Raw genomic sequence first — 18,894 nt, forward strand, 5'->3', positions numbered from 1 at the left:
TCATGAGATCTGGGCTGAACAGCTGTTATAGCCTGGAAGCCTGACTTTATTTGGAAATTGAAAATATAGCTAGCATCTGTCAAAATTTAAAAAGTTAGTGATTTTTCTTTGGGGTGTCATCTATACTCTTAACCATGATTTCCATAAAGTGAGAATCAAGAAAAACTACCAATCAGAAAATAGACAATCAAGATTTCTACCTAGAAGATTTGGGGACTGAGCATATTCTATTTTGAAGGCACCAACAAATCCCATGTTTTTTGTCTGCCATATAAATAACCAAAAGGTTCTGCAAGGTGACAGATCAATTGAAAACCAGTGCACTAGAAACTACCAAGTGGAAATCTTTCTGCATATTCCAGGATGCTTTCTATGACTTTCAGGACTCCTGTGACTGTTTCTTACTTTTCTACATCTTTAAAGTACTTTGACCTCAGTGGCTAAATATATGGTATGATTTAATGCTAAGCAGATTGTTTACTGTATGACACAAGAAAAGAGAGACTTCCTCATTCATCTGAAATTCAGGTATCTATAAGCCTCAGTGATGCAAGTGTAGGTGGCAGCTGAGTATGACTCTAGAACACAGAAACACAGTTGGGAAATATGCAAAAAATGCTGCCATAAAATCTGCGCATGGAGCTAATCCATGTTTTTCTGAAAGAGTGATTTTAAAGGACAGTATTTAATTTATACACTAGTGTTTAAACTTCGGAGAATCATTTAAATGCAGCACCGGGCAATCATTTGAGGCCTTAAAGGTCACATTACATACTTGGAACATCTCTAGAGATACGTAATCATTTTAATTTAATTTTTTAAAAATCTGAGAGTTATATATTGCTCTCCTCAACCTCATAGAGATCTTAGGAGGATCCATGAACAACAGCTGCTCCCCGAGTTTCACAGGTCATGATGAGGAACACACATTGTTTGGCACCACAGTGCTGAGGAAGGTGCTGCCACCTGTGTGGCTCCCATCTGAACTTTGCCTTTTGCCTCCTTTCCTCCTGAGTGCTCAGCAGCAAAGGTGAGGCCTTGGGGAGTATTGAGGGATTTGCAAGCAATCGTTGATGAACACACTTTTCGAGCTCAGAGTTGCTTCTTTATTGTTTGAGGAGAGGAAGTCAAGAGTATAGTCTAGGTAAGTGGTTCTCAAGTACTAATGGCCTATAAGTCTTTTGAGAAGCTTGTAAAAAATGCAGATTTTTTATCCTCAGAGACTCTGGCTCATTAACTGTGGAGTTGGGTCTGAAAAATCTGCACAGGGTTCACAAACATCCTGGTGATTCTAAGTAGTTGGCCAATGAACCTTATTTTGATAAATACTGACATAGACAATTCAGTTCTGCTGTCAGGTTGGGAGCTATGGCAGCTGAAGGAAACTCTGAAGTGAGACAATATCAGGCAGTTAGGAGGACGGATTCAGTTGCGTTTGGTCGGATGGGTTTCTGACATTCACATTCAAAAAACAGATAAAGTCTAGAGTTTAGCTCAAGTTTCCCAAAGGCCTTCTACACACAAGGATTTCTCATTTTCTTCTTAGATTCCAACATTCCCAAATGGGATCTTAAACATAAAATAGGTAATTTCTCAAACTGAAAGGTAAATTCTGAGTAATCAGAAGAGTTCTTTGGCTTTCAGTAAGAACAAGAAAACTACAAACCAATAAGAATAAACGCCATGGCTATCACAAAAGTGAGAAAATATCCTCTCAGGGGCTCATTGTTTTTCCCATATCCCTTTGCAAAGAATTGCAGGCCTTTGAAGATGTTGTCCTTGCACAGAGCCTAATGGAAGAGAAGGAGAAATTTGTCACTTATATCTATGCACAGTCATTTTCTCTAGGTGATTCAAACAAGAAGATTTGGGGAAAGATTAAGTGATACACAACATGAGGCACGAGTTAACACTGCAGTTTGTCATTCTTTATATTATTTGAATCGATCTTGACTATGTGGCAGACATAGCACTTGAGCCAGATGCAAACATTAACTGTTTCAGAAAATGATGGAAAATGATTGCCACCGAGAACAAATATTTCAGCTTGATCTACATGCAGTGGAAGCAGCAATAGGGAGAAGCACAGCTCTTGTGCCTGTATTACCTGGAACACTTTGGGTGCACTGACGAGGGAGGCCAGGGCAGAGGAGAGAGTTGCAGAAAAGATTCCAGCAGTGATGAGGGGGCCAAACCCTGACACCATGCTCATGACCTTGAGAAGAAAGGACCAAGAAAGGAGACACTTCCAATAGATGTTTAAAACATTAGCCCCAGTTTTATGCAAATGATTCCCTCCACTTTCTGTAATTTGGAATCTTTTATAAGCTAATTGCTTCTAAGGAGATTTTACCTCTCCTCTGCTTCATTCTGGAGTTCTTAATATTTACTTTTTTCAAAATGGAATCAGCATTTTTGTTATATGTAAAATAATAAATACCACAATATTTTCAGAATAAACTAGAAAAAACAAAAAAGGAAATGGTTTCAAGGGTTTTGACTGCATTTTTCCCTGTTCTTTGTGGTCATATGACTTTTTTCTTTCACTTTTTTCTTTCCTATTTATTTTTTCAGTTGTAGATGGACACAATACCTTTATTTTATTTATTCATTTTTATGTGGTGCTAAGGATCGAACTCAGTGCCTCACATGTGCTAGGCAAGTACTCTACTACTGAGCTACAATTCCAGCACAGTTATGTTTCTTTGATGGTGGGAAATTCTATCCAGCAGAAAGTGGTATTTTAATAAGGTTTGGGGAGGGACCCAACTGTTTACCAGTCTTATTAGAGGCCTTTCTAGGTTTTCCTGCACACAGAGCCTTTTCAAATCTTTACTTTTTATGTGTTCACTAAACATAATTTTAGAGCTGAGACATGATGAGATTCTATCAATTTAATTCAAATTTTGGAATAATGACTTCAGCTGAGTTAATTTCTCTGCATTGGTTGTTAAAATAGATAAATGAAGACTTCACAACCCATTTAATTTTCTCTCTTCTCACCAGTCATGCAGACAGTCAATGTTTCAAGTCCTACATATTTCCAACTTCCCTTGTTCCTTCCTCCTCATTTTCCCCTTCCTTTCAGAGTTTCTTTCTTGCCCTGTCTTTCAGGCATTCCCTGGAGCTCCTCAGAGGCTTTTCCTAAGCCAAAGTCCACAGATGAAAAGCATTCCAAGTGCCAATTGATCCCAGCTTCTCCCCTCCGCCATGAAATCTTGCACTGCTGATCAAAAGGTACATAGAACCAAATGGTACTGAATCCTGGTAATGAAATTCATACCACTGCTATAGTCTCCCCACCACAGTAAATGTAACCCCAGGAAGTGCTACTGCATGATGCCTGTATCTCTCTTTTACTTCCCATACAAATTGCTCCTTGCTTGCTGAATTCAAATCAATCAATAATCAATCAGTTGGATGTTCAGAAGTTTCACTATCCATGATTCTAAAACAACAACAACAACAAAATAAACATTTTATACTTTTTTTTTTTTGGCAATTCAAACCTGGAAATTGTTCATCAGCCCATATTGACACGGTTCATGGCGACATCTTGAGAAATCATAGCCCAACCCACAGGCTGCTGACCCGTTGCAGTTCACCCCAGAAATGATGGTGTCATTCATGCTTCCGGTGGCATCACGGACCACACAGGCTGCTGTGGAAACAATTGTGGCTCGTCATTTCTTTAGAAGGATTCTGCTTCTCTATGATTTTCTTCTGAAAACACTAATTTGACTTTGAGTCTGAAAAGGGCTATTCCCAGTCTCTGTTCGTGGTCAATGTTTCTTGGGACATGGTCACTGGAGGCTCCCATCCTGTGAGTCCTGAGAGTGGCCCTGTCATTTTGACTGTCTTGGGTGGTTTAAGTCTTAGCTCTCAACAGCTGTTCTAAGAGATTTGGGGGTTGAGACTGCCTTACTTTCTGATCTCTGAAATGTACATGGCAATATTTTGCACATAGCATGTATTCAATTCATATTTCTGACTTAGTGCTACTGACCACATGTTTTTCAAACAGAAGGATATTATATTTTCTTGTCTGTGAGGGAACCAAGGGAAAGCATTATGGAATTAAATTTAATATTAATGGTCAAATGTTGTATCAAACATTTCTTTCAGTTAATCCATTTTATTATTTTCACACATTTGAATATTTATTTTCTACTACGAACATTCTATAATAAATATCTTAGTGTGTAAATTTTTCTTCTGTATTTCAAATATTTCTCTAGATTCTCAGAAATGGAATTTTGATCATTTTAAAGACTCTTGATATGTATTTTAATTACTGGCTTTCCTTATGAGTTTTTCTTGACTGTAGCCACCATTCTGTATTGATAGGATTATTGAAATACATGAATATATGTGTGAAATATAATTAACTTTTAAAAATTACACAAAAGATAAATATTGTACAAACTAAACGCCAACCAATAAAGCTGTTTATTTTGCTTTTTGAACTTCACCCAGAATAGGTTCTAATTAAGACAGGTCCCAATGTCAGGAACTAATAGGAACTTTCAGCTTTAGTCAAGGAATTCACATTCTTTGAGTCTGGAAAAGACTTAAAAAAAAGCACAGAATTTTTGAGTTGATGGAGTCACTAATAATAATCAGTGTAGGAATCCTTCTTATCAGAACCCTGAGAGGTGACCTGCCAGCCTTGCTTAAACACTCCAAATTATGGCTGTTGATTACCAAGCAAAATTATTCATTCTAGATTTTACCTCTTTGCATTGTTCATTTATGTCAGATTGACTTTTATGAATCATGTATTTTAACTTCTGCATAATAGGTCTCTCCAAATTCTCATAAAGCCAGGCCATGAGCCCTTATTTGCATTAACAACAGGATGTTGACTCTGGCTGCCATGGGAAGGGTATAGAAATTCAGATTTTTTTTCCTCCCACTTATGGGGGCAAAAACTAGAAGAATCTCTGAAATCACATCTCTAACTTGCTCCTTCCCTCATCTTTATTGGGTCTAAAAAAAATGGGGAAATTTAACTTTAAGCGGTTTCAATGTCATTTAAAAATGTGTTGATTTTCTAATGCATTGAAAGTCTCTTTACATGTAACTAAACTTGGAAATGACACAAGAATACGTTTACCAACATTATCCAATAAGAGGCAGTGGGATAGGCAAGAAAAGAAGATTTTTGCTTTTGTTTTTCTTTTTCTTCCAGAAACCAACTTAAGATATATGTATTTGCCTAGTTTCCCCTATAGGAAGCAGAGGACCACTGAGAAGTCCCCTTTGATAAAATGGCCATCAGGCCTCCATAGTTGACCAGCCAGATCTGTATTATCTATTGTACACAGAAAAGGGTTTTCTTCTTTGTATCTTGGGAAACCACATTTCTCTCTTTCATGGTATGGCCTAAATACGGGGCGGGTTGTGGGGGGGCAACCAGGAGTAGGTGTGACTGCAGGCAACAGGTGGAACCAAAGTCATACTCAGAAACAGCAAGAAAATACACATATTTTCTGCTCAGTGAGCAATATGGGGGTTGGCCGCCCACACTGCCTGCAGCTGGGTCTTATTCTGACTTCCTGCCAATTGGTGACAGTGACATTTCCATATTAGAGGTGGCAGTACAAAGATGAGATACTCTTATAAATTCCACATTTTTCATACTTTTCTAAGGCCATTTCTTGTTTTGGTTTGGTTTGATTTTTTTGCTTGTCTCTATTCTTCACCTTCCTCCTGCGGCAAGGGAGATGGGTGCTGGAAGCTGAGGGCTTTCTTGGCAGTGGAACTATCACCTATGGGAGCAGAATGGGGCCCTCTTTGGGTTTAGGCAGAATGACAATCTGATTAGCTCTGCTCTTGTACTGACCCAGGATGCCTGCTTTACAGCTCAATTTCATTAAAACCCATAAAGGATTCAAACCATTAAGATTTAGGTACCCAAAAAGGAATTAAAATTGTTGCCTTTAAAAAAAAAAAAAAAAAAAAAAATTCTTTCTACTTAGGTTCTATTGAAAGCCCTCTAGACATAAAGAATGAACGGGCTCCTTGTACTTCTGACATTCTGACACCAGAGACATACAACTTACCTACACAAATAGCAACCCCTATGTAGGCAACTGTGGTGATGAAAATGGCCAGCATGGTTCCTCTGGGGATGGCATCTTGGGGGTCCTTTCAAAAAATAATGTGGAGGAAAAAACAGGGCAGAATAATAAGCATAGTTTGCTTGGAGTTATTTCAAATTTTTAAGATACCCTTTCTAAGACAAATTCTAAAGACGTGTTGGAGAAAATGGCAAAGTGGTGAGCTTCAACTATTTTGGTATGGAGATAAAGTGTTTAGGGCAAATAATGAATCCTGTAAAACTTTGTGCTGAACAGAAGACATCTCTAACTGCCCCAGAGGGAGATTTCATAGAAAAGTACATTAGATAGTTCACTTACCAAGGCCTCTTCCTTCTCTTTGTCTCCTATAAATTTGTGTGGGAAAGCATGAGGGGAAAATATACAAATACATCTGGCATGTTGATGATATCTTCATATGTGTGTTTGTTTTATATTGAGCTTAGGCTTGCCTTTAAAAAATCACTTGTGCGTGAGCAGAAAGGATGGTCTACCAAATTCTCCAATCCCTATTTGGAATCTAGTTCAGAAATGATCACAATGGGAGATGTTTAATTTCCATAAGCAGGTATAAAGAAAGGTAAATTCAAGCTTATACCAGAAAATAGACTTCTCTCTTGCTTATAAACGTATATACATTCACTAAGTTGAGTTCACATCATATTTAATTTACCATTTTATATCCTATTTGGGGGCCTAAATCATATCAAATCAATTTCCAAGCAGCATATTGAATTATATTCAATTCAACTTAACAGGGATTATCAAATAGAGATTTTAATGCATTCATTGTTTATACAGGACAGTGCCTGGCATATAGTAGGAGTCAATAAATATTGAACTGAGGGAAGTACAATTCCAGTAGGCATTAGTTTCCCCACTAGAGGACAAGAGACTCATCAATACAAATAAGCAATCAATACAGTCAAACAAAGTTTGAGCTTTTTTAAAAAACTCAAATATGCTAATCAAGTCCATCACAAAGGTCATAGTGAAGGTAGATTCAACATGACAGCTGAAGTCATAATTTAACCAAGCAAACCTGCCCTCACATGGGAGTAAACCAGCCTGCGGAGCCACTCTGTGGTCACTACCCTCCACCCCTCCCACACTCTCCTAGGAATATCTGCACACATTACTGTCCACAAAAGTCAGTGTGGCAGGTATGCAATGGGACAACTCATAGAAATAAGAAGGTAACTGTGGATTTTATGGGCCCCAATCTCCCTATTCATGCTATATTTCAAAATTTATTTACTTGATTAGAGATTTCTTGGGATATGAGTGGAATGTGAATTAAGTGGGAAGGAAGGAAATGAATATAAGGATAAGAAGGGTGAAGATGGAAGGCAGTTTTGCACCTAAAACATGAAGACTAAGTGTTTATTTATGACTATTACAATCTCTAAAACAACAGAAGTTACATGAGGGTCAGACTTGATTTATATGTTATATGTATTAACATAAAAATTGTGATGACACTATATTAATGTACGATTCTATAAGATCAGAAAAAAAAATGTGATTGTCTAGTCTGGTCACCTGTAGACAGGGCTTGCCACTTTGATAGATTCTTAGTTTTCACTCTAAAATATTAATTTCCTTCCTTCAGCAGTAACCCCAATCTAACCTTCTTCTACCATTTTTTATTAAACATATATTCTTTCTTAAGACAGAATATAAGCAATCTATTATATTGCTGCTTTTTCAATATGAAAACCACATTCTGATTTTGCATTTCTGAAATCACATCTTAACTCTCTTGATTAGACTTGGGTATTTCACAAATCCTCTCCCAGGTATATATTTACAGACCATCTATAGTATATTATTAGCAAATGAAAGGCTCAGGATAAGAGCTCTGTAGTACCCTTTGTGCCAACTCTTTTTTTTTCAGGGGGAAGGGGGGTGACCAGGGACTGACTCCACCACTGAGCCACATCCCCAGCCCTATTTCATATTTTATTTAGAGACATGGTCTCACTGAGTTGCTTATTTAGCACTTTGCTTTTGCTGAGGCTGGCTTTGAACTCACAATCCTCCTGCCTCAGCCTCCTAAACCACTGGAATTACAAGCATGCACCACCGTGCCCAGCTCCCCCTTGTGCCAACTCTTGATGGGCCATCTTGAGAATTCTGAGTCTGAGCAGATGTGAGCAACTTGTACCTCTCTATATTGTGTAAAGAATAAATATTTACTCAAACTGAATCTCTTATTTTTAGTTTCACCTTCAGAGAGGAATAGTATCTGTATATCTATACTGAAGGTCTCTTGTTATTTCCCAGCATATTGTCACCTTTCAGTACATAATGTACTTTTCCACTCTGGCTTTTGGTCATGTTACTACTTCTCAAGGGATTCCCCTCTTTTGACTGTCATGACCCTAGTTTTTCTTGGCTTCCCGTTCCTCTTAGAAAGCTCTTTCTCTTTTTACATCATGAATTTCTTTTCACCCATTAATAATTTGAATGTCTGTGTTTCCCTGAGTGCTGTGTTGGACCTCTTCACTCCTCCCTCTTGCACATACCTGGGTGAGTTCATCCAGGTTGTGGCTTCTACTCCTGCCCTCTCTCCTTTTCAGAGCTCCAGGCTCATCAATCTAGCTACCTATTAGACATCTCCACACTGGTGATCTCCTGCCATTTCAAACTCAATGACCAAGTCTGTTTCTTTTTCCTCAACTGCTATGCCATGAATTCAATTCAATAGATTCCACTAGTGTTAAAAAATAGAATAGAACTGATGTGAAAATATCAGAAGACATTATTTGCAATGAGGAACCATTTGGAGAAATTTTTTAAGTGTGCACTTGATATATAATGTTTTCTTACTGTGGATCACTGTGAAAACATTCTTTCCATTTTTTCTCTCCAACTCAAATTAAAGATGACCTCTTTGGTCCTTTTCCCCTGCCTTGGTCTTAATTCAGGTACTTAGTGCTAGCTAAGCTGAATTGACTACCAAGCATCTGATACAAATTGGTTTTTAAGGAATCTAAAAAAAGCATAATAATATTTAATTTGAAAGTATGCTTACAGTTGGCAGAAATTTAAATCAGTGACCTTTGATTTCCAGTGCTGAGAAACCAGAAGTTCAACATCCATAACTAAATTTCATTAGGTGGTTAATACTTACTACTTGAATCATTTTGAATATGCTTCTTGACTTTTCTGAGCTTCATAATAATCTTTTTTCTGCCATTATCTGTGTTCAAGAATTTACCACAGCACTGTGGTCACTAATATAACAAATACAAATGCCTTAAATCATTGAACTCAATAAATATTTACCTACTAAATGCCTTAGTAGCTTTTGAGAATACAACAATGAAGGTGAAATAGTATGAAGGCTTGCAGGGAGTCAGTCACATTCTACGGCAAGCACCTCTCCCTCAAGTCCCTCACATAGTTGTTTCCCTTTGCCATGTAAGGTTATCCAGCCTCACCAGGGTTTCTCCTGTTGAAGTGTAAGAGACTCCTGTTGCCACAGTTCCCTCATGCCTGACCATTCCTTGTCTTCTCTGCCTGGAATTGCTTTTATTTCCTCACCAATAGTCAGTAACTACCCTTTGCTTTCAGTTCAGATTCAAAAGTCACCTCCTTGAAATCATCCCTGAATAACTGAACAATTGTTCAGTACTTTTATGTCACAATCCACTAGGACAGTGCATATGCTTTCCACTTATACACCTACTGATGGGGCTGGGGATATAGCTCAGTTGGTAGAGTGCCTGCCTTGCAAGCACAAGGCCCTGGGTTCAATCCCTAGCACTGCAAAAAAAAAAAAAAAAAAAAAAAAGAGCCATCTGCTGATGACTCTTATCTAATCTTCTGAAGTTGATTACAAATTTATTGAGGTGAAACCTGAAACTTTTATTTTGCTTATTTGTGTGAGGTAAAACCTATGTCTTCTCTTTCTTTAAAGATATTGATTATTTCCCCCTAATATCCATCCTCAATTTTCTCCTTTAAATACTAGAACTCCTTCAAATTTTATCTGGGCACATAGTACCCAGCTGAGTTTGTTTTGTATTTCACTTCATTATTTGTTCAGTTGTCCATATTTGTTTTCTTTTTTAAAAAAATCATATTACCTCTATCTTCCTGTATCTCTATCTTGTTTGTTTATCTATCTCATTTGCTTTGGACATGAACATCCTTTTGCTTTCTATTCTTTTCCCTCTTTCCCATTCATATAGTATTTTTTCCCGATGTTTTAAATTTTCTTTCCTTTTTGCATCTGATTCTTTCATTCATCATTTTCTCCTCCTTTCTTTTTCCCAGGCTCCTCTGCAACTAGGGAAGGTCTTGAGGCTAAATTCTAGCCCATGGAATGCCAGTAGAAGAGATACATGCAAATTTTGGGAATTGCTTGCCTTCTACTTTCTTATGCCCTTGCCTGTGGCCTGAAATGTGACTTTGGAAGTGATTGGTCTTCTTGGACCTTGCAGATATACATTTGCAGATGAGAGCAAACCCTAATGTAATAGTGAAATAAGAGAGCTCATCTGAGTTCCTGGGCTACCTTTTAAAGCAGAACTTTCTTTTCTGATGAATGATCTATGAATTCAAGTATTTATACACTAGAAAAAGAAACTCCTATCTTATTTTGGCCACTGTTAGTGATCTTTAATAAAAACATTAAAACCAAAATTCTAATATAATGATTCTTACAGTATTTAACAGGATAATATGAATGAAGCACAAAGTAACTATTATTTTTGTTTTGTTTTGTTTTGTTTATGCTTTTCCTTAAATGTTTCATTTTATTAATTATAGCTTGAAAAGATAAGGGATGGTTTGGATAGTTTCTCAATGAACTATATTCATTTTGTTGGAAAAATGACATCACGCCAATATACTCATTTCTTCTGATATCACTAATTGAGACTTTGGAAGAACTATTGGAACAGGAATTCAAATTTAGCATTAAAAGAGAGAACTTGTAAATAGCCAAGAAACCTTGCAGAAATTTTATAGTTTTGAATCTGTAGGGAAATGTGGTCACATTTAATCTCTGTAGCTCCTTGGGCTGCCCATCAACTGTACTACCATGAACTACAAAGCAGAGAAAACAGCATACCTCTAAATCTCCTGAAATATTGGCACCAGCAAGAATTCCAGTAGCTGCTGGGAAAAAAATGGCAAAGACAGAGAAGAAGCCTTCGCCTTTTGTGAAGCTGGGTCCAAAGTTTTCTGCAAATATTGAGGCTACAACACAAATTACAAGAAAATATCATGCAGACTTTTTAAATTTCAGAATAGAAAACCTTTGACTTCTATAACTCTAAATGCAAATACATCTCAAGAGTCTAACTGAAATGAACTTAAGGATGCTATTGTACTCCTGATAAATCTGTTAGTATTTGCCAATAGTCAAAATGTATATCATAAGACTTTAGATCTCTATGCTTTAACTCTGAAAAATTAGTAATTTTTGTGTCAACAGAGACCCAGGATGTCTGACTTCTTTGAATCTTGAAGAGATTGAAAGAGAAGATGAAGAATTCTTTTATCATCACACTGGCACATTCACAAATATACCATACACATTCACACATACCCATGCCCCCCACAACTACATTCTCACATGCATAAATACCTGAAACAAGCAACACTCTGTTTTTTATGCTTTTAAATTTAAATGATAGGAGAACTCTGAGGATGAGGCCACTTTAAAATGTTACTACTCATTTTCTAATCTCTTTGCCTCTTGCTGCAGAGTACGGATCTTAGATCCTTCTACAAATTCTTGTCCATAAAGTAATACTATCTCACAGGTTGCCATCATATTACTTAAGTGAAAGGAAACAATCTAGAAGAAAAACAGAGAGGAAAAAGAAAAGGAGGAGAAAATGATGAATGAAAGAATCAGATGCAAAAAGGAAAGAAAATTTAAAACATTGGAAAAAAATACCATATGAATGGGAAAGAGGGAAAAGAATAGAAAGGAAAAGGATGTTCATGTCCAAAGCAAATGAGATAGATAAACAAACAAGATAGAGATACAGGAAGATAGAGGTAATATGATTTTTTAAAAAAAGAAAACAAATATGGACAACTGAACAAATAATGAAGTGCAATACAAAACAAACTCAGCAGTGGATTCCTGAGTAAGCCAGAGTGGAAAGATAGGAACAAGTGAGTGTTAGAGCAGAATAGGAGAGAGAGGTCAAATTTCATGCTTGGTGATGTTATCACATGATGCTACACTAAGTAACCCTATATATCTTCATGCTTGAAAACTTGACAGTGATGTTCAACTTAGTAATGCCATAGCAAGGTAAGATGCCAAAAAATATACTAAAAAGGAAAAAAAATGTCTTTCTTTGACTCTAGTGCTCTGCACTGGTTGAACAAATTGTTCAGTATTTGACAGCAACAATTTGTTCAGTATTTTAAGGTTCACAAGACACTTTCATAACCACTATCTCATTTACTTCTCAAAATCCCCTCAGGAAGTTATTATTATTACTCACACAGTTAGCAGGAAAATCTGAGAACCAAACACATCAGGTGACCTGTCCAGCTGATAAGCAAAGGGGTTAAATCTCAACCCTGGCTCTTCCAAATCTAACTTCAGTATGGTCTCTTTTCTGGGCTCTGCTGGATTTCTGATGACTGGGATTAGGGGATAAGGAAAGTGATGTGGGGAGCAATGAAGAAGCATGGCTTGAGGAGAAACTAATTTGTCACCTGTACCTTGGTAATTGAAGAAGCCTCTGGACTTCTTTTCATTGTTGGATGGAATGACAGTCCCGATGAAGAAGTTTGCAATAGCAATGAGAAGAATGATCAGAAGAATCACTTGAGCCTGGAATGGCAAAGTGAAAGGAGATCAAATTAGATGTATTTAACAACTTTTCACATAATTGCAGAAGTTATTGTCCACTGGAGAAAGACTATCTGCTTATTTGGAAAGGCTCTATTACCTACTGTCGGTGACAAGTGCATTCTTGTGGACTATCATCTTTATTTATTTATTTTTTTATTAAACTTCTGTTATAAGGGTCTCAAAATTCTGCGACAGATTTTTGGTCAAGTTGTTTCCATTAAAAAGTACTGATTTTAAAAACTAATAACTTAAAACTGCCACACACAAAAAAACAAATGGTCCACAAACATTCTCCTTTCCTTCTTTAGGTTTTATGATGCATTGTGATCATTAACCAGTCTTTTACTATTAAATTTAAAATGGCCAATTGAGACAAACAGTTCTGAGACTGTTCTTCCCCCACTGATTAAGACTGGGGTGGCAGGTGTTAGGGGTAATATTCATTTAGCCTTCTGAGCTTTCTGGGCAGACTTGGTGACCTTGCCAGCTCCAGCAGCCTTCTTGTCTACTGCTTTGATGACACACGCCCACAGCAACTGTCTGCCGAATATCACAAACAGCCAAAAAACCCTGAGGAGGAATCAGAGGAGCTCTCAACACACAGGGACTTTCCTAGAACCAGATTTCAAGAATTGGACTATCATCTTAATAAGCACTCTTCTACTTGGATGTAGATGCTGCATTTTCAGTTGGAGTACGTGCTTGGGTACTTGCAGGTGACACTTTAAGAACATTTCAAGAAGTAGGTGGGTAACTGCTACAGTGCTTTCCAGGAATGTAACTGGAGCCATAAGTTTTAACTTGTACAGACTTGAGTTTTTTTTTTAGGCAGAGAACTTATTAATTCTTCCTCTTCTACTGCAGGTCTACCAGAGAACAGAATAGTTCATGGAATTCCCATGATGCCCTTAATGTCAGGCTGCCAATGTGTGTTCAATGTGCAGTCTACTCGCCAAATGGTCTTCCTTCAGTCCCTCCAACATTTCAACTGTGTACCGGCTTGGCATCAACATATGCTGTTTCCTCTGGCTGGATCTCACTTCACCCTAGTCTTCTTCAAGGATGTAGGAAATAGCTACATTTCCTGCATCTTTTAAGTCTCCATGACCTCCTCAAAGAGCACTCTCCTGGCCACTTGATCTAAACTACTAGCACTCATGTTCACTGAGGGCTTACAGTATAACGGAGAGAGTTTTAAATTCTAATTTTGAGGGGGAGCACTGGGGATTGAACCCAGGGGTGCTTTACCACTGAGCTGCATCCCTCAACCACACCCCCACCCCATCTTTTATTTGTTGGGACAGGGTCTCATTAAGTTGCTAAGTTAAATAATTTACTCAGATCACAGAGATATAAACCAGATTCAAATCTAGGCATTTTAGCTGCAGAGCTGGAGTTTGAAATACTACCCTCTACCGCTGTTGAACTACATAGTGTCCCTTGGGGCATAAAGTAATCTAGAGTCAGTGTCCAGTTATTTCCTCCCTCCCTTGCTTGCTGCTTGCTTGCTTGCTAGTCTGCTTGCTTTCTTCCTGGTCCTAGGGAGTAAACCCAGGGCTTTGGGCAGACTAAGCAAGCACACTACCTCTGTGTTATACACCCAGCCCCCTTGTTATTTTCTAATATCTCAGTGTCCTGTTATTTCCTTCATAGTCTATTACACCATTTACCACTTTCTATTTGTTTCTCTATTTACTTATTTTCTTACTCATCTATTCATAGACCAGATGCTGAACTGGGGCAGGGATTGTGCTTATTTTGGTCATAACTGAAGGTCCAGTACCTCGCAGAATGCCTGGCACATGGCAGACACTGTTTAATGTGTGAATATTGCTTAACTTGTGAGTGCATAACCCACAAATAGATGCCATGTTGGAATGTTTCCTATTCCCTTATGTGGGTGGGAGGCTATGCCTGTCCTTCCATTTCTGGTGACCACTTGAGGACCAGTTACTGTATCTCCAGGCTTGCAGAATATTTTCAGTGGCACTGACCCCTGTGTGGAGTTATAAAAGAAGTACAAGACATGTCCCCTGTCATTCAGAAATTTACTATTTGCTTTACTGCCAGTTAAATTCAGATATGTTCTGGTTTCAAAGCCTATGACGCACTAAAATTTGCTAGTGAAATACTGGGTTTCAGAGGAAAATAATAGTTCTGTCTCTGCTACCTTTTCCCAACACAATGTCACTTCTTTTGGGTTTTAGCACCCATGGGCAACTTGAAAAGGAATACCAGGACTTGTGGTCAAGACGTGAGCTTCCAGTGTGCACTGTGGCTAGGATTATAAGTGGTCTGTGCATGAAGGTGGAAGCAACTTTGGTGGCTATGTCACTGGGATGACACAAAGGGCAAAGCACAGGCCAATCATGTGACACTGTGAGGCATGATGGAACTTGGTGCTTTGTGGGCTTGAGGTTTCATCTAGCATTAAGTGGATCCTTTCACCATGGCAAGCAGCAATTCTTTTTGAATATGGGGTCCTCCTGATATCTGCAATTTGTTCACAACCTGATCCACAGTTGTTGATAACATGATTTTGAGAAATTCACCTTTGCTTCCCATTCCATTCCAGCTACTGATATTCCTAAAAGAATCACCACTGTGATGGAGCCTATTATCCGAATGTCATTGGTTGGATCCACCATCATTGAATCACTCTCCTGGGGGGAAAAATCACTAATGATTAGAGATTAAACTTTTTGCATATAGATATTATTGTAACATTTAACAGTAAAAAGAGATTTTGTACACTAATGCTTGGGACCACTAGAAAAATGAAGGGCTCATACATTTGAGAAGATAAAGAACCTATCATTATTTATTTTTTTTCTGTGCTAATAGGCCTTGAATAATCAAGATTAGGAGTTAGAAATTTCAGAGATTCAGTCTAGTCATAGCTTTTAAAGCTACTGTAACATTAAGTAAATGCACATATACATATATTGTGCTTTGTTTCAAAGAATGACTAATTATTTTGGGATATCAGGGGAAATCCTTGAGGAATAAAAATGAGTGGGTTAACAATGTTAATATTGGAAAATTAAGTATTATTCCATTTAAGAATAGACAACACAAACCTAATAATGCATTTCTTGGAGATAACACGTCTTACAAAGCACGTAGATGCTCATTGATTCATCTAATTTTCAAATACAGATCATTTTATTAATTGAGTTCAGTGAGCACCATTGTTACCCCAAGACAAAGATCCCAAGTTAGTTGGTTTGCCAATCAATTAGCATGCTTACACATATACCATCCTAAACTGGGCATCTAAAATTAGAAAATGCCTAGTTTTCTGCAACAGGTTATTCTAATGTTTGAACTTTCTTTTCCTTTAGAAATCTATAAGCATAATAGAAGTATGACTGCTGAATCATGACTATCTGATTTTTCATATTTTACACAGTTTCACGTACATCATTTCATCTAATCTATACCACGCTACTGGGAAATACATAGAACAGTATTATTAGCCCGTTGTATAGATTTGGAAAACACATTTCAAATGAATAGTGGAACTGGTCCACAGTCTCCCAGTTGGCAAAGTGAAAGCTGGAACTCAAAGGCAGACCTTCTGAGGCCATGTCTGGGGCTTCTTTCCCCATATCCAACTCTTCCCCTCTCATTTTACCATAATAATATCCCCATAACACTTAGGGTCCTGAAAAAGAAATGAATTATCTTGCTTGGCTGTATAAAGAAAATCCTTACTTACCTTAAGAAGATCTACTACAGTTTCAGCAAATCCCACCACATACATAGCAACAGCCACTGCGTTGGCAAAAGCAAAGATCAAGCCTATTGACCCACCGAACTCAGGCCCTAAGCTCCTGGAAATAAGATAGTAGGCTCCACCTGAAATAAGAGATAAACATGTTTTATACTGTGGAAATGCTAAGAATTTAATTTACATGATCAAATGATTTTGAATGTCTGAAAAAATTTAAATGTTAATTATTCTAATAAAGCATGATAGTTTCCTAATAATTTTAGAAATTGTGTCATCATAATGAATAACTTAGTCATTCTTTGTTCTCTGTACATAATCTACAATAGAAGTATCCTGACTTAGTGAAATTCAATTTATTGACACCTAAATGTAAAAAAAATGCCACAAGTGAGAAATTTTATAAGAAGAATACTTTGTCTTTAAAAAAAATCACTGTAGTTTTCAAATTAATAATGTGACTGGGATAAAATAAAACCTTATATCCAAAAATTTTAGAAATAAACAGACCTAGAAAGAAAATGAAGTGGAAGAAGTTTGTCTTTATTCTTTCAACTTCCTTTTGTGTTGCATAAAATTTTCTGGGATATACTTGCTGCATAAAACAAGGTATGAATATAATGCTACATGTTACTCATTCTAAAAATCAGACTTGGTTTTTGTTTTTAGCTCAACAAGGCATGATGATTGCCAAATACCATAACTGGGGACCAAGTGGGAGGCAAAGCAGGAAAGGTATGGAACAATTGCCTTTCCCTTGACCATGGCTGAGCCCTTCAGTGTACAGGAAAAACTGAACTGACTGATCAACAGCTTGCATTGTACCTAGAGCAAGTTAGTGATGGATTTTTTTTTTTAATGACTATATGAGACCTCTGATTATTAAAAAATCATTGCAACAAATTTCTACACTGAAGTAGTCTTGGAGGTAGGCACAGTTGACGTGGAAATGACATTAAACAAAAGCACTGAACAAACAGCCAAATCACCTTATACTGAGAAGGAATTTCTTTCACTAGAGTAACTGACTGCTTTGGGTTAAGTGACCGAAGTCTTCTCTGAAAATGTAATGTATTATCTGGGTGGAGCAAATCCATATTATTTCCTTAAACAAATTAGCTAACCAGTTACATAGGTAGGCTTGGTCAAAATAAGTCAGGCAGAAGTTGGGAGAGGAGGTGTTTTGTGGGTGGGATAGTGTTTTAGAAGGCCCTGAACAGGGAGACCTGGATAAGGTACCCAAAAGAGAGGACCCAAAAAGCCAAGGGGAAGAGGATGGGGAAAAAATGAAGTTAGAAGAACAATAATGAATTTCATCCACTTCATTATCTGCCTAGGCCTACCTGCTGCTGGATAGCTTGCAAACTTTTTGTCTTTATTTTCTTTTTGATGATCTTCCCATGCCTGTTGGCCATGAGAAGCATTTTGTTTGGGGTGAACCTTGAAGGCTGGGCACAGGAGTGATTTATTGAGGGGAAATCACCAACCATGTCAGCTAGGGTACTGTAGAATACCTATGCTAAGGGAACCTGAGAGAGAACCAGCAGGGATCTTCCATGTACAAAGAGACCTCATATTTTGCTGTATTTCATACTTTCTTACTAAACAATGGTCTCTCTAAAAACAAACATGTTTCATCACAGGAACTAGGTCAAAGAGGTCTTTTCTGTAGATCCCCTAATTTTAGTTGAGAAGCATGTTGCCTTGCTGTTTAAATTTTGGTTATTTTGGTTTGTTTTAAAACTTTGGAGGCTAATTAGCAACAAGAAAATTTCACTTCCAGTATCAAACCAACTCTAAACATTACTCTGTAACCTAAGCTTTTTAATCATAAGTAAATTAATTGACTTACCTCCTCTTACTACTCCATTTGTGCAAATAGCAGACATAGAAATACCTGTGAGTGTTGTCACCACCACACTCAGGCCAATGATGACGACTCCAAGACCTGCAAAATCCCCCAAGAAAGGTGTTTGGCTCCAGAACTGAGATAAGTCACCAGGGCTTCAGAATGCAGCAGTCAGAGAAGGGTCAGTCTCCCCATGAAAACCTGAAATGTGCTAAAAGATCCCATTCCATGGAGGTCTAGGAAGGACCTGAAATGTACTAAACTTTAAAACTGAAGCCATATCAAGGAGTCCATTTCTAAGAAACACCAGCAGTACGTGTGTAGATTGGCCTGCAAAATAAAATGTTCACGTGGAATCTGTACATCTGTGAAGCAT

The 18,894-nt window shown here is 37.6% G+C and overlaps 1 protein-coding gene across 1 annotated transcript in view; it reads right to left on the reverse strand.

Annotated features, from left to right (window-relative positions):
* Window positions 1–18,894, reverse strand: part of Slc12a1 (solute carrier family 12 member 1) — an 81,763-nt gene that overhangs the window by 45,913 nt on the left and 16,956 nt on the right. Inside the window, 9 exon segments of the mRNA XM_047539705.1 lie at window positions 1,667–1,790; window positions 2,108–2,215; window positions 3,510–3,661; window positions 6,066–6,150; window positions 11,185–11,312; window positions 12,804–12,915; window positions 15,489–15,599; window positions 16,658–16,797; window positions 18,522–18,617. Of these exon segments, the coding sequence (XP_047395661.1) occupies window positions 1,667–1,790; window positions 2,108–2,215; window positions 3,510–3,661; window positions 6,066–6,150; window positions 11,185–11,312; window positions 12,804–12,915; window positions 15,489–15,599; window positions 16,658–16,797; window positions 18,522–18,617 (1,056 nt within the window).

The sequence above is a fragment of the Sciurus carolinensis genome, chromosome 2 (assembly GCF_902686445.1).
Source record: "Sciurus carolinensis chromosome 2, mSciCar1.2, whole genome shotgun sequence".
Classification (NCBI taxonomy): Eukaryota; Metazoa; Chordata; class Mammalia; order Rodentia; family Sciuridae; genus Sciurus; species Sciurus carolinensis.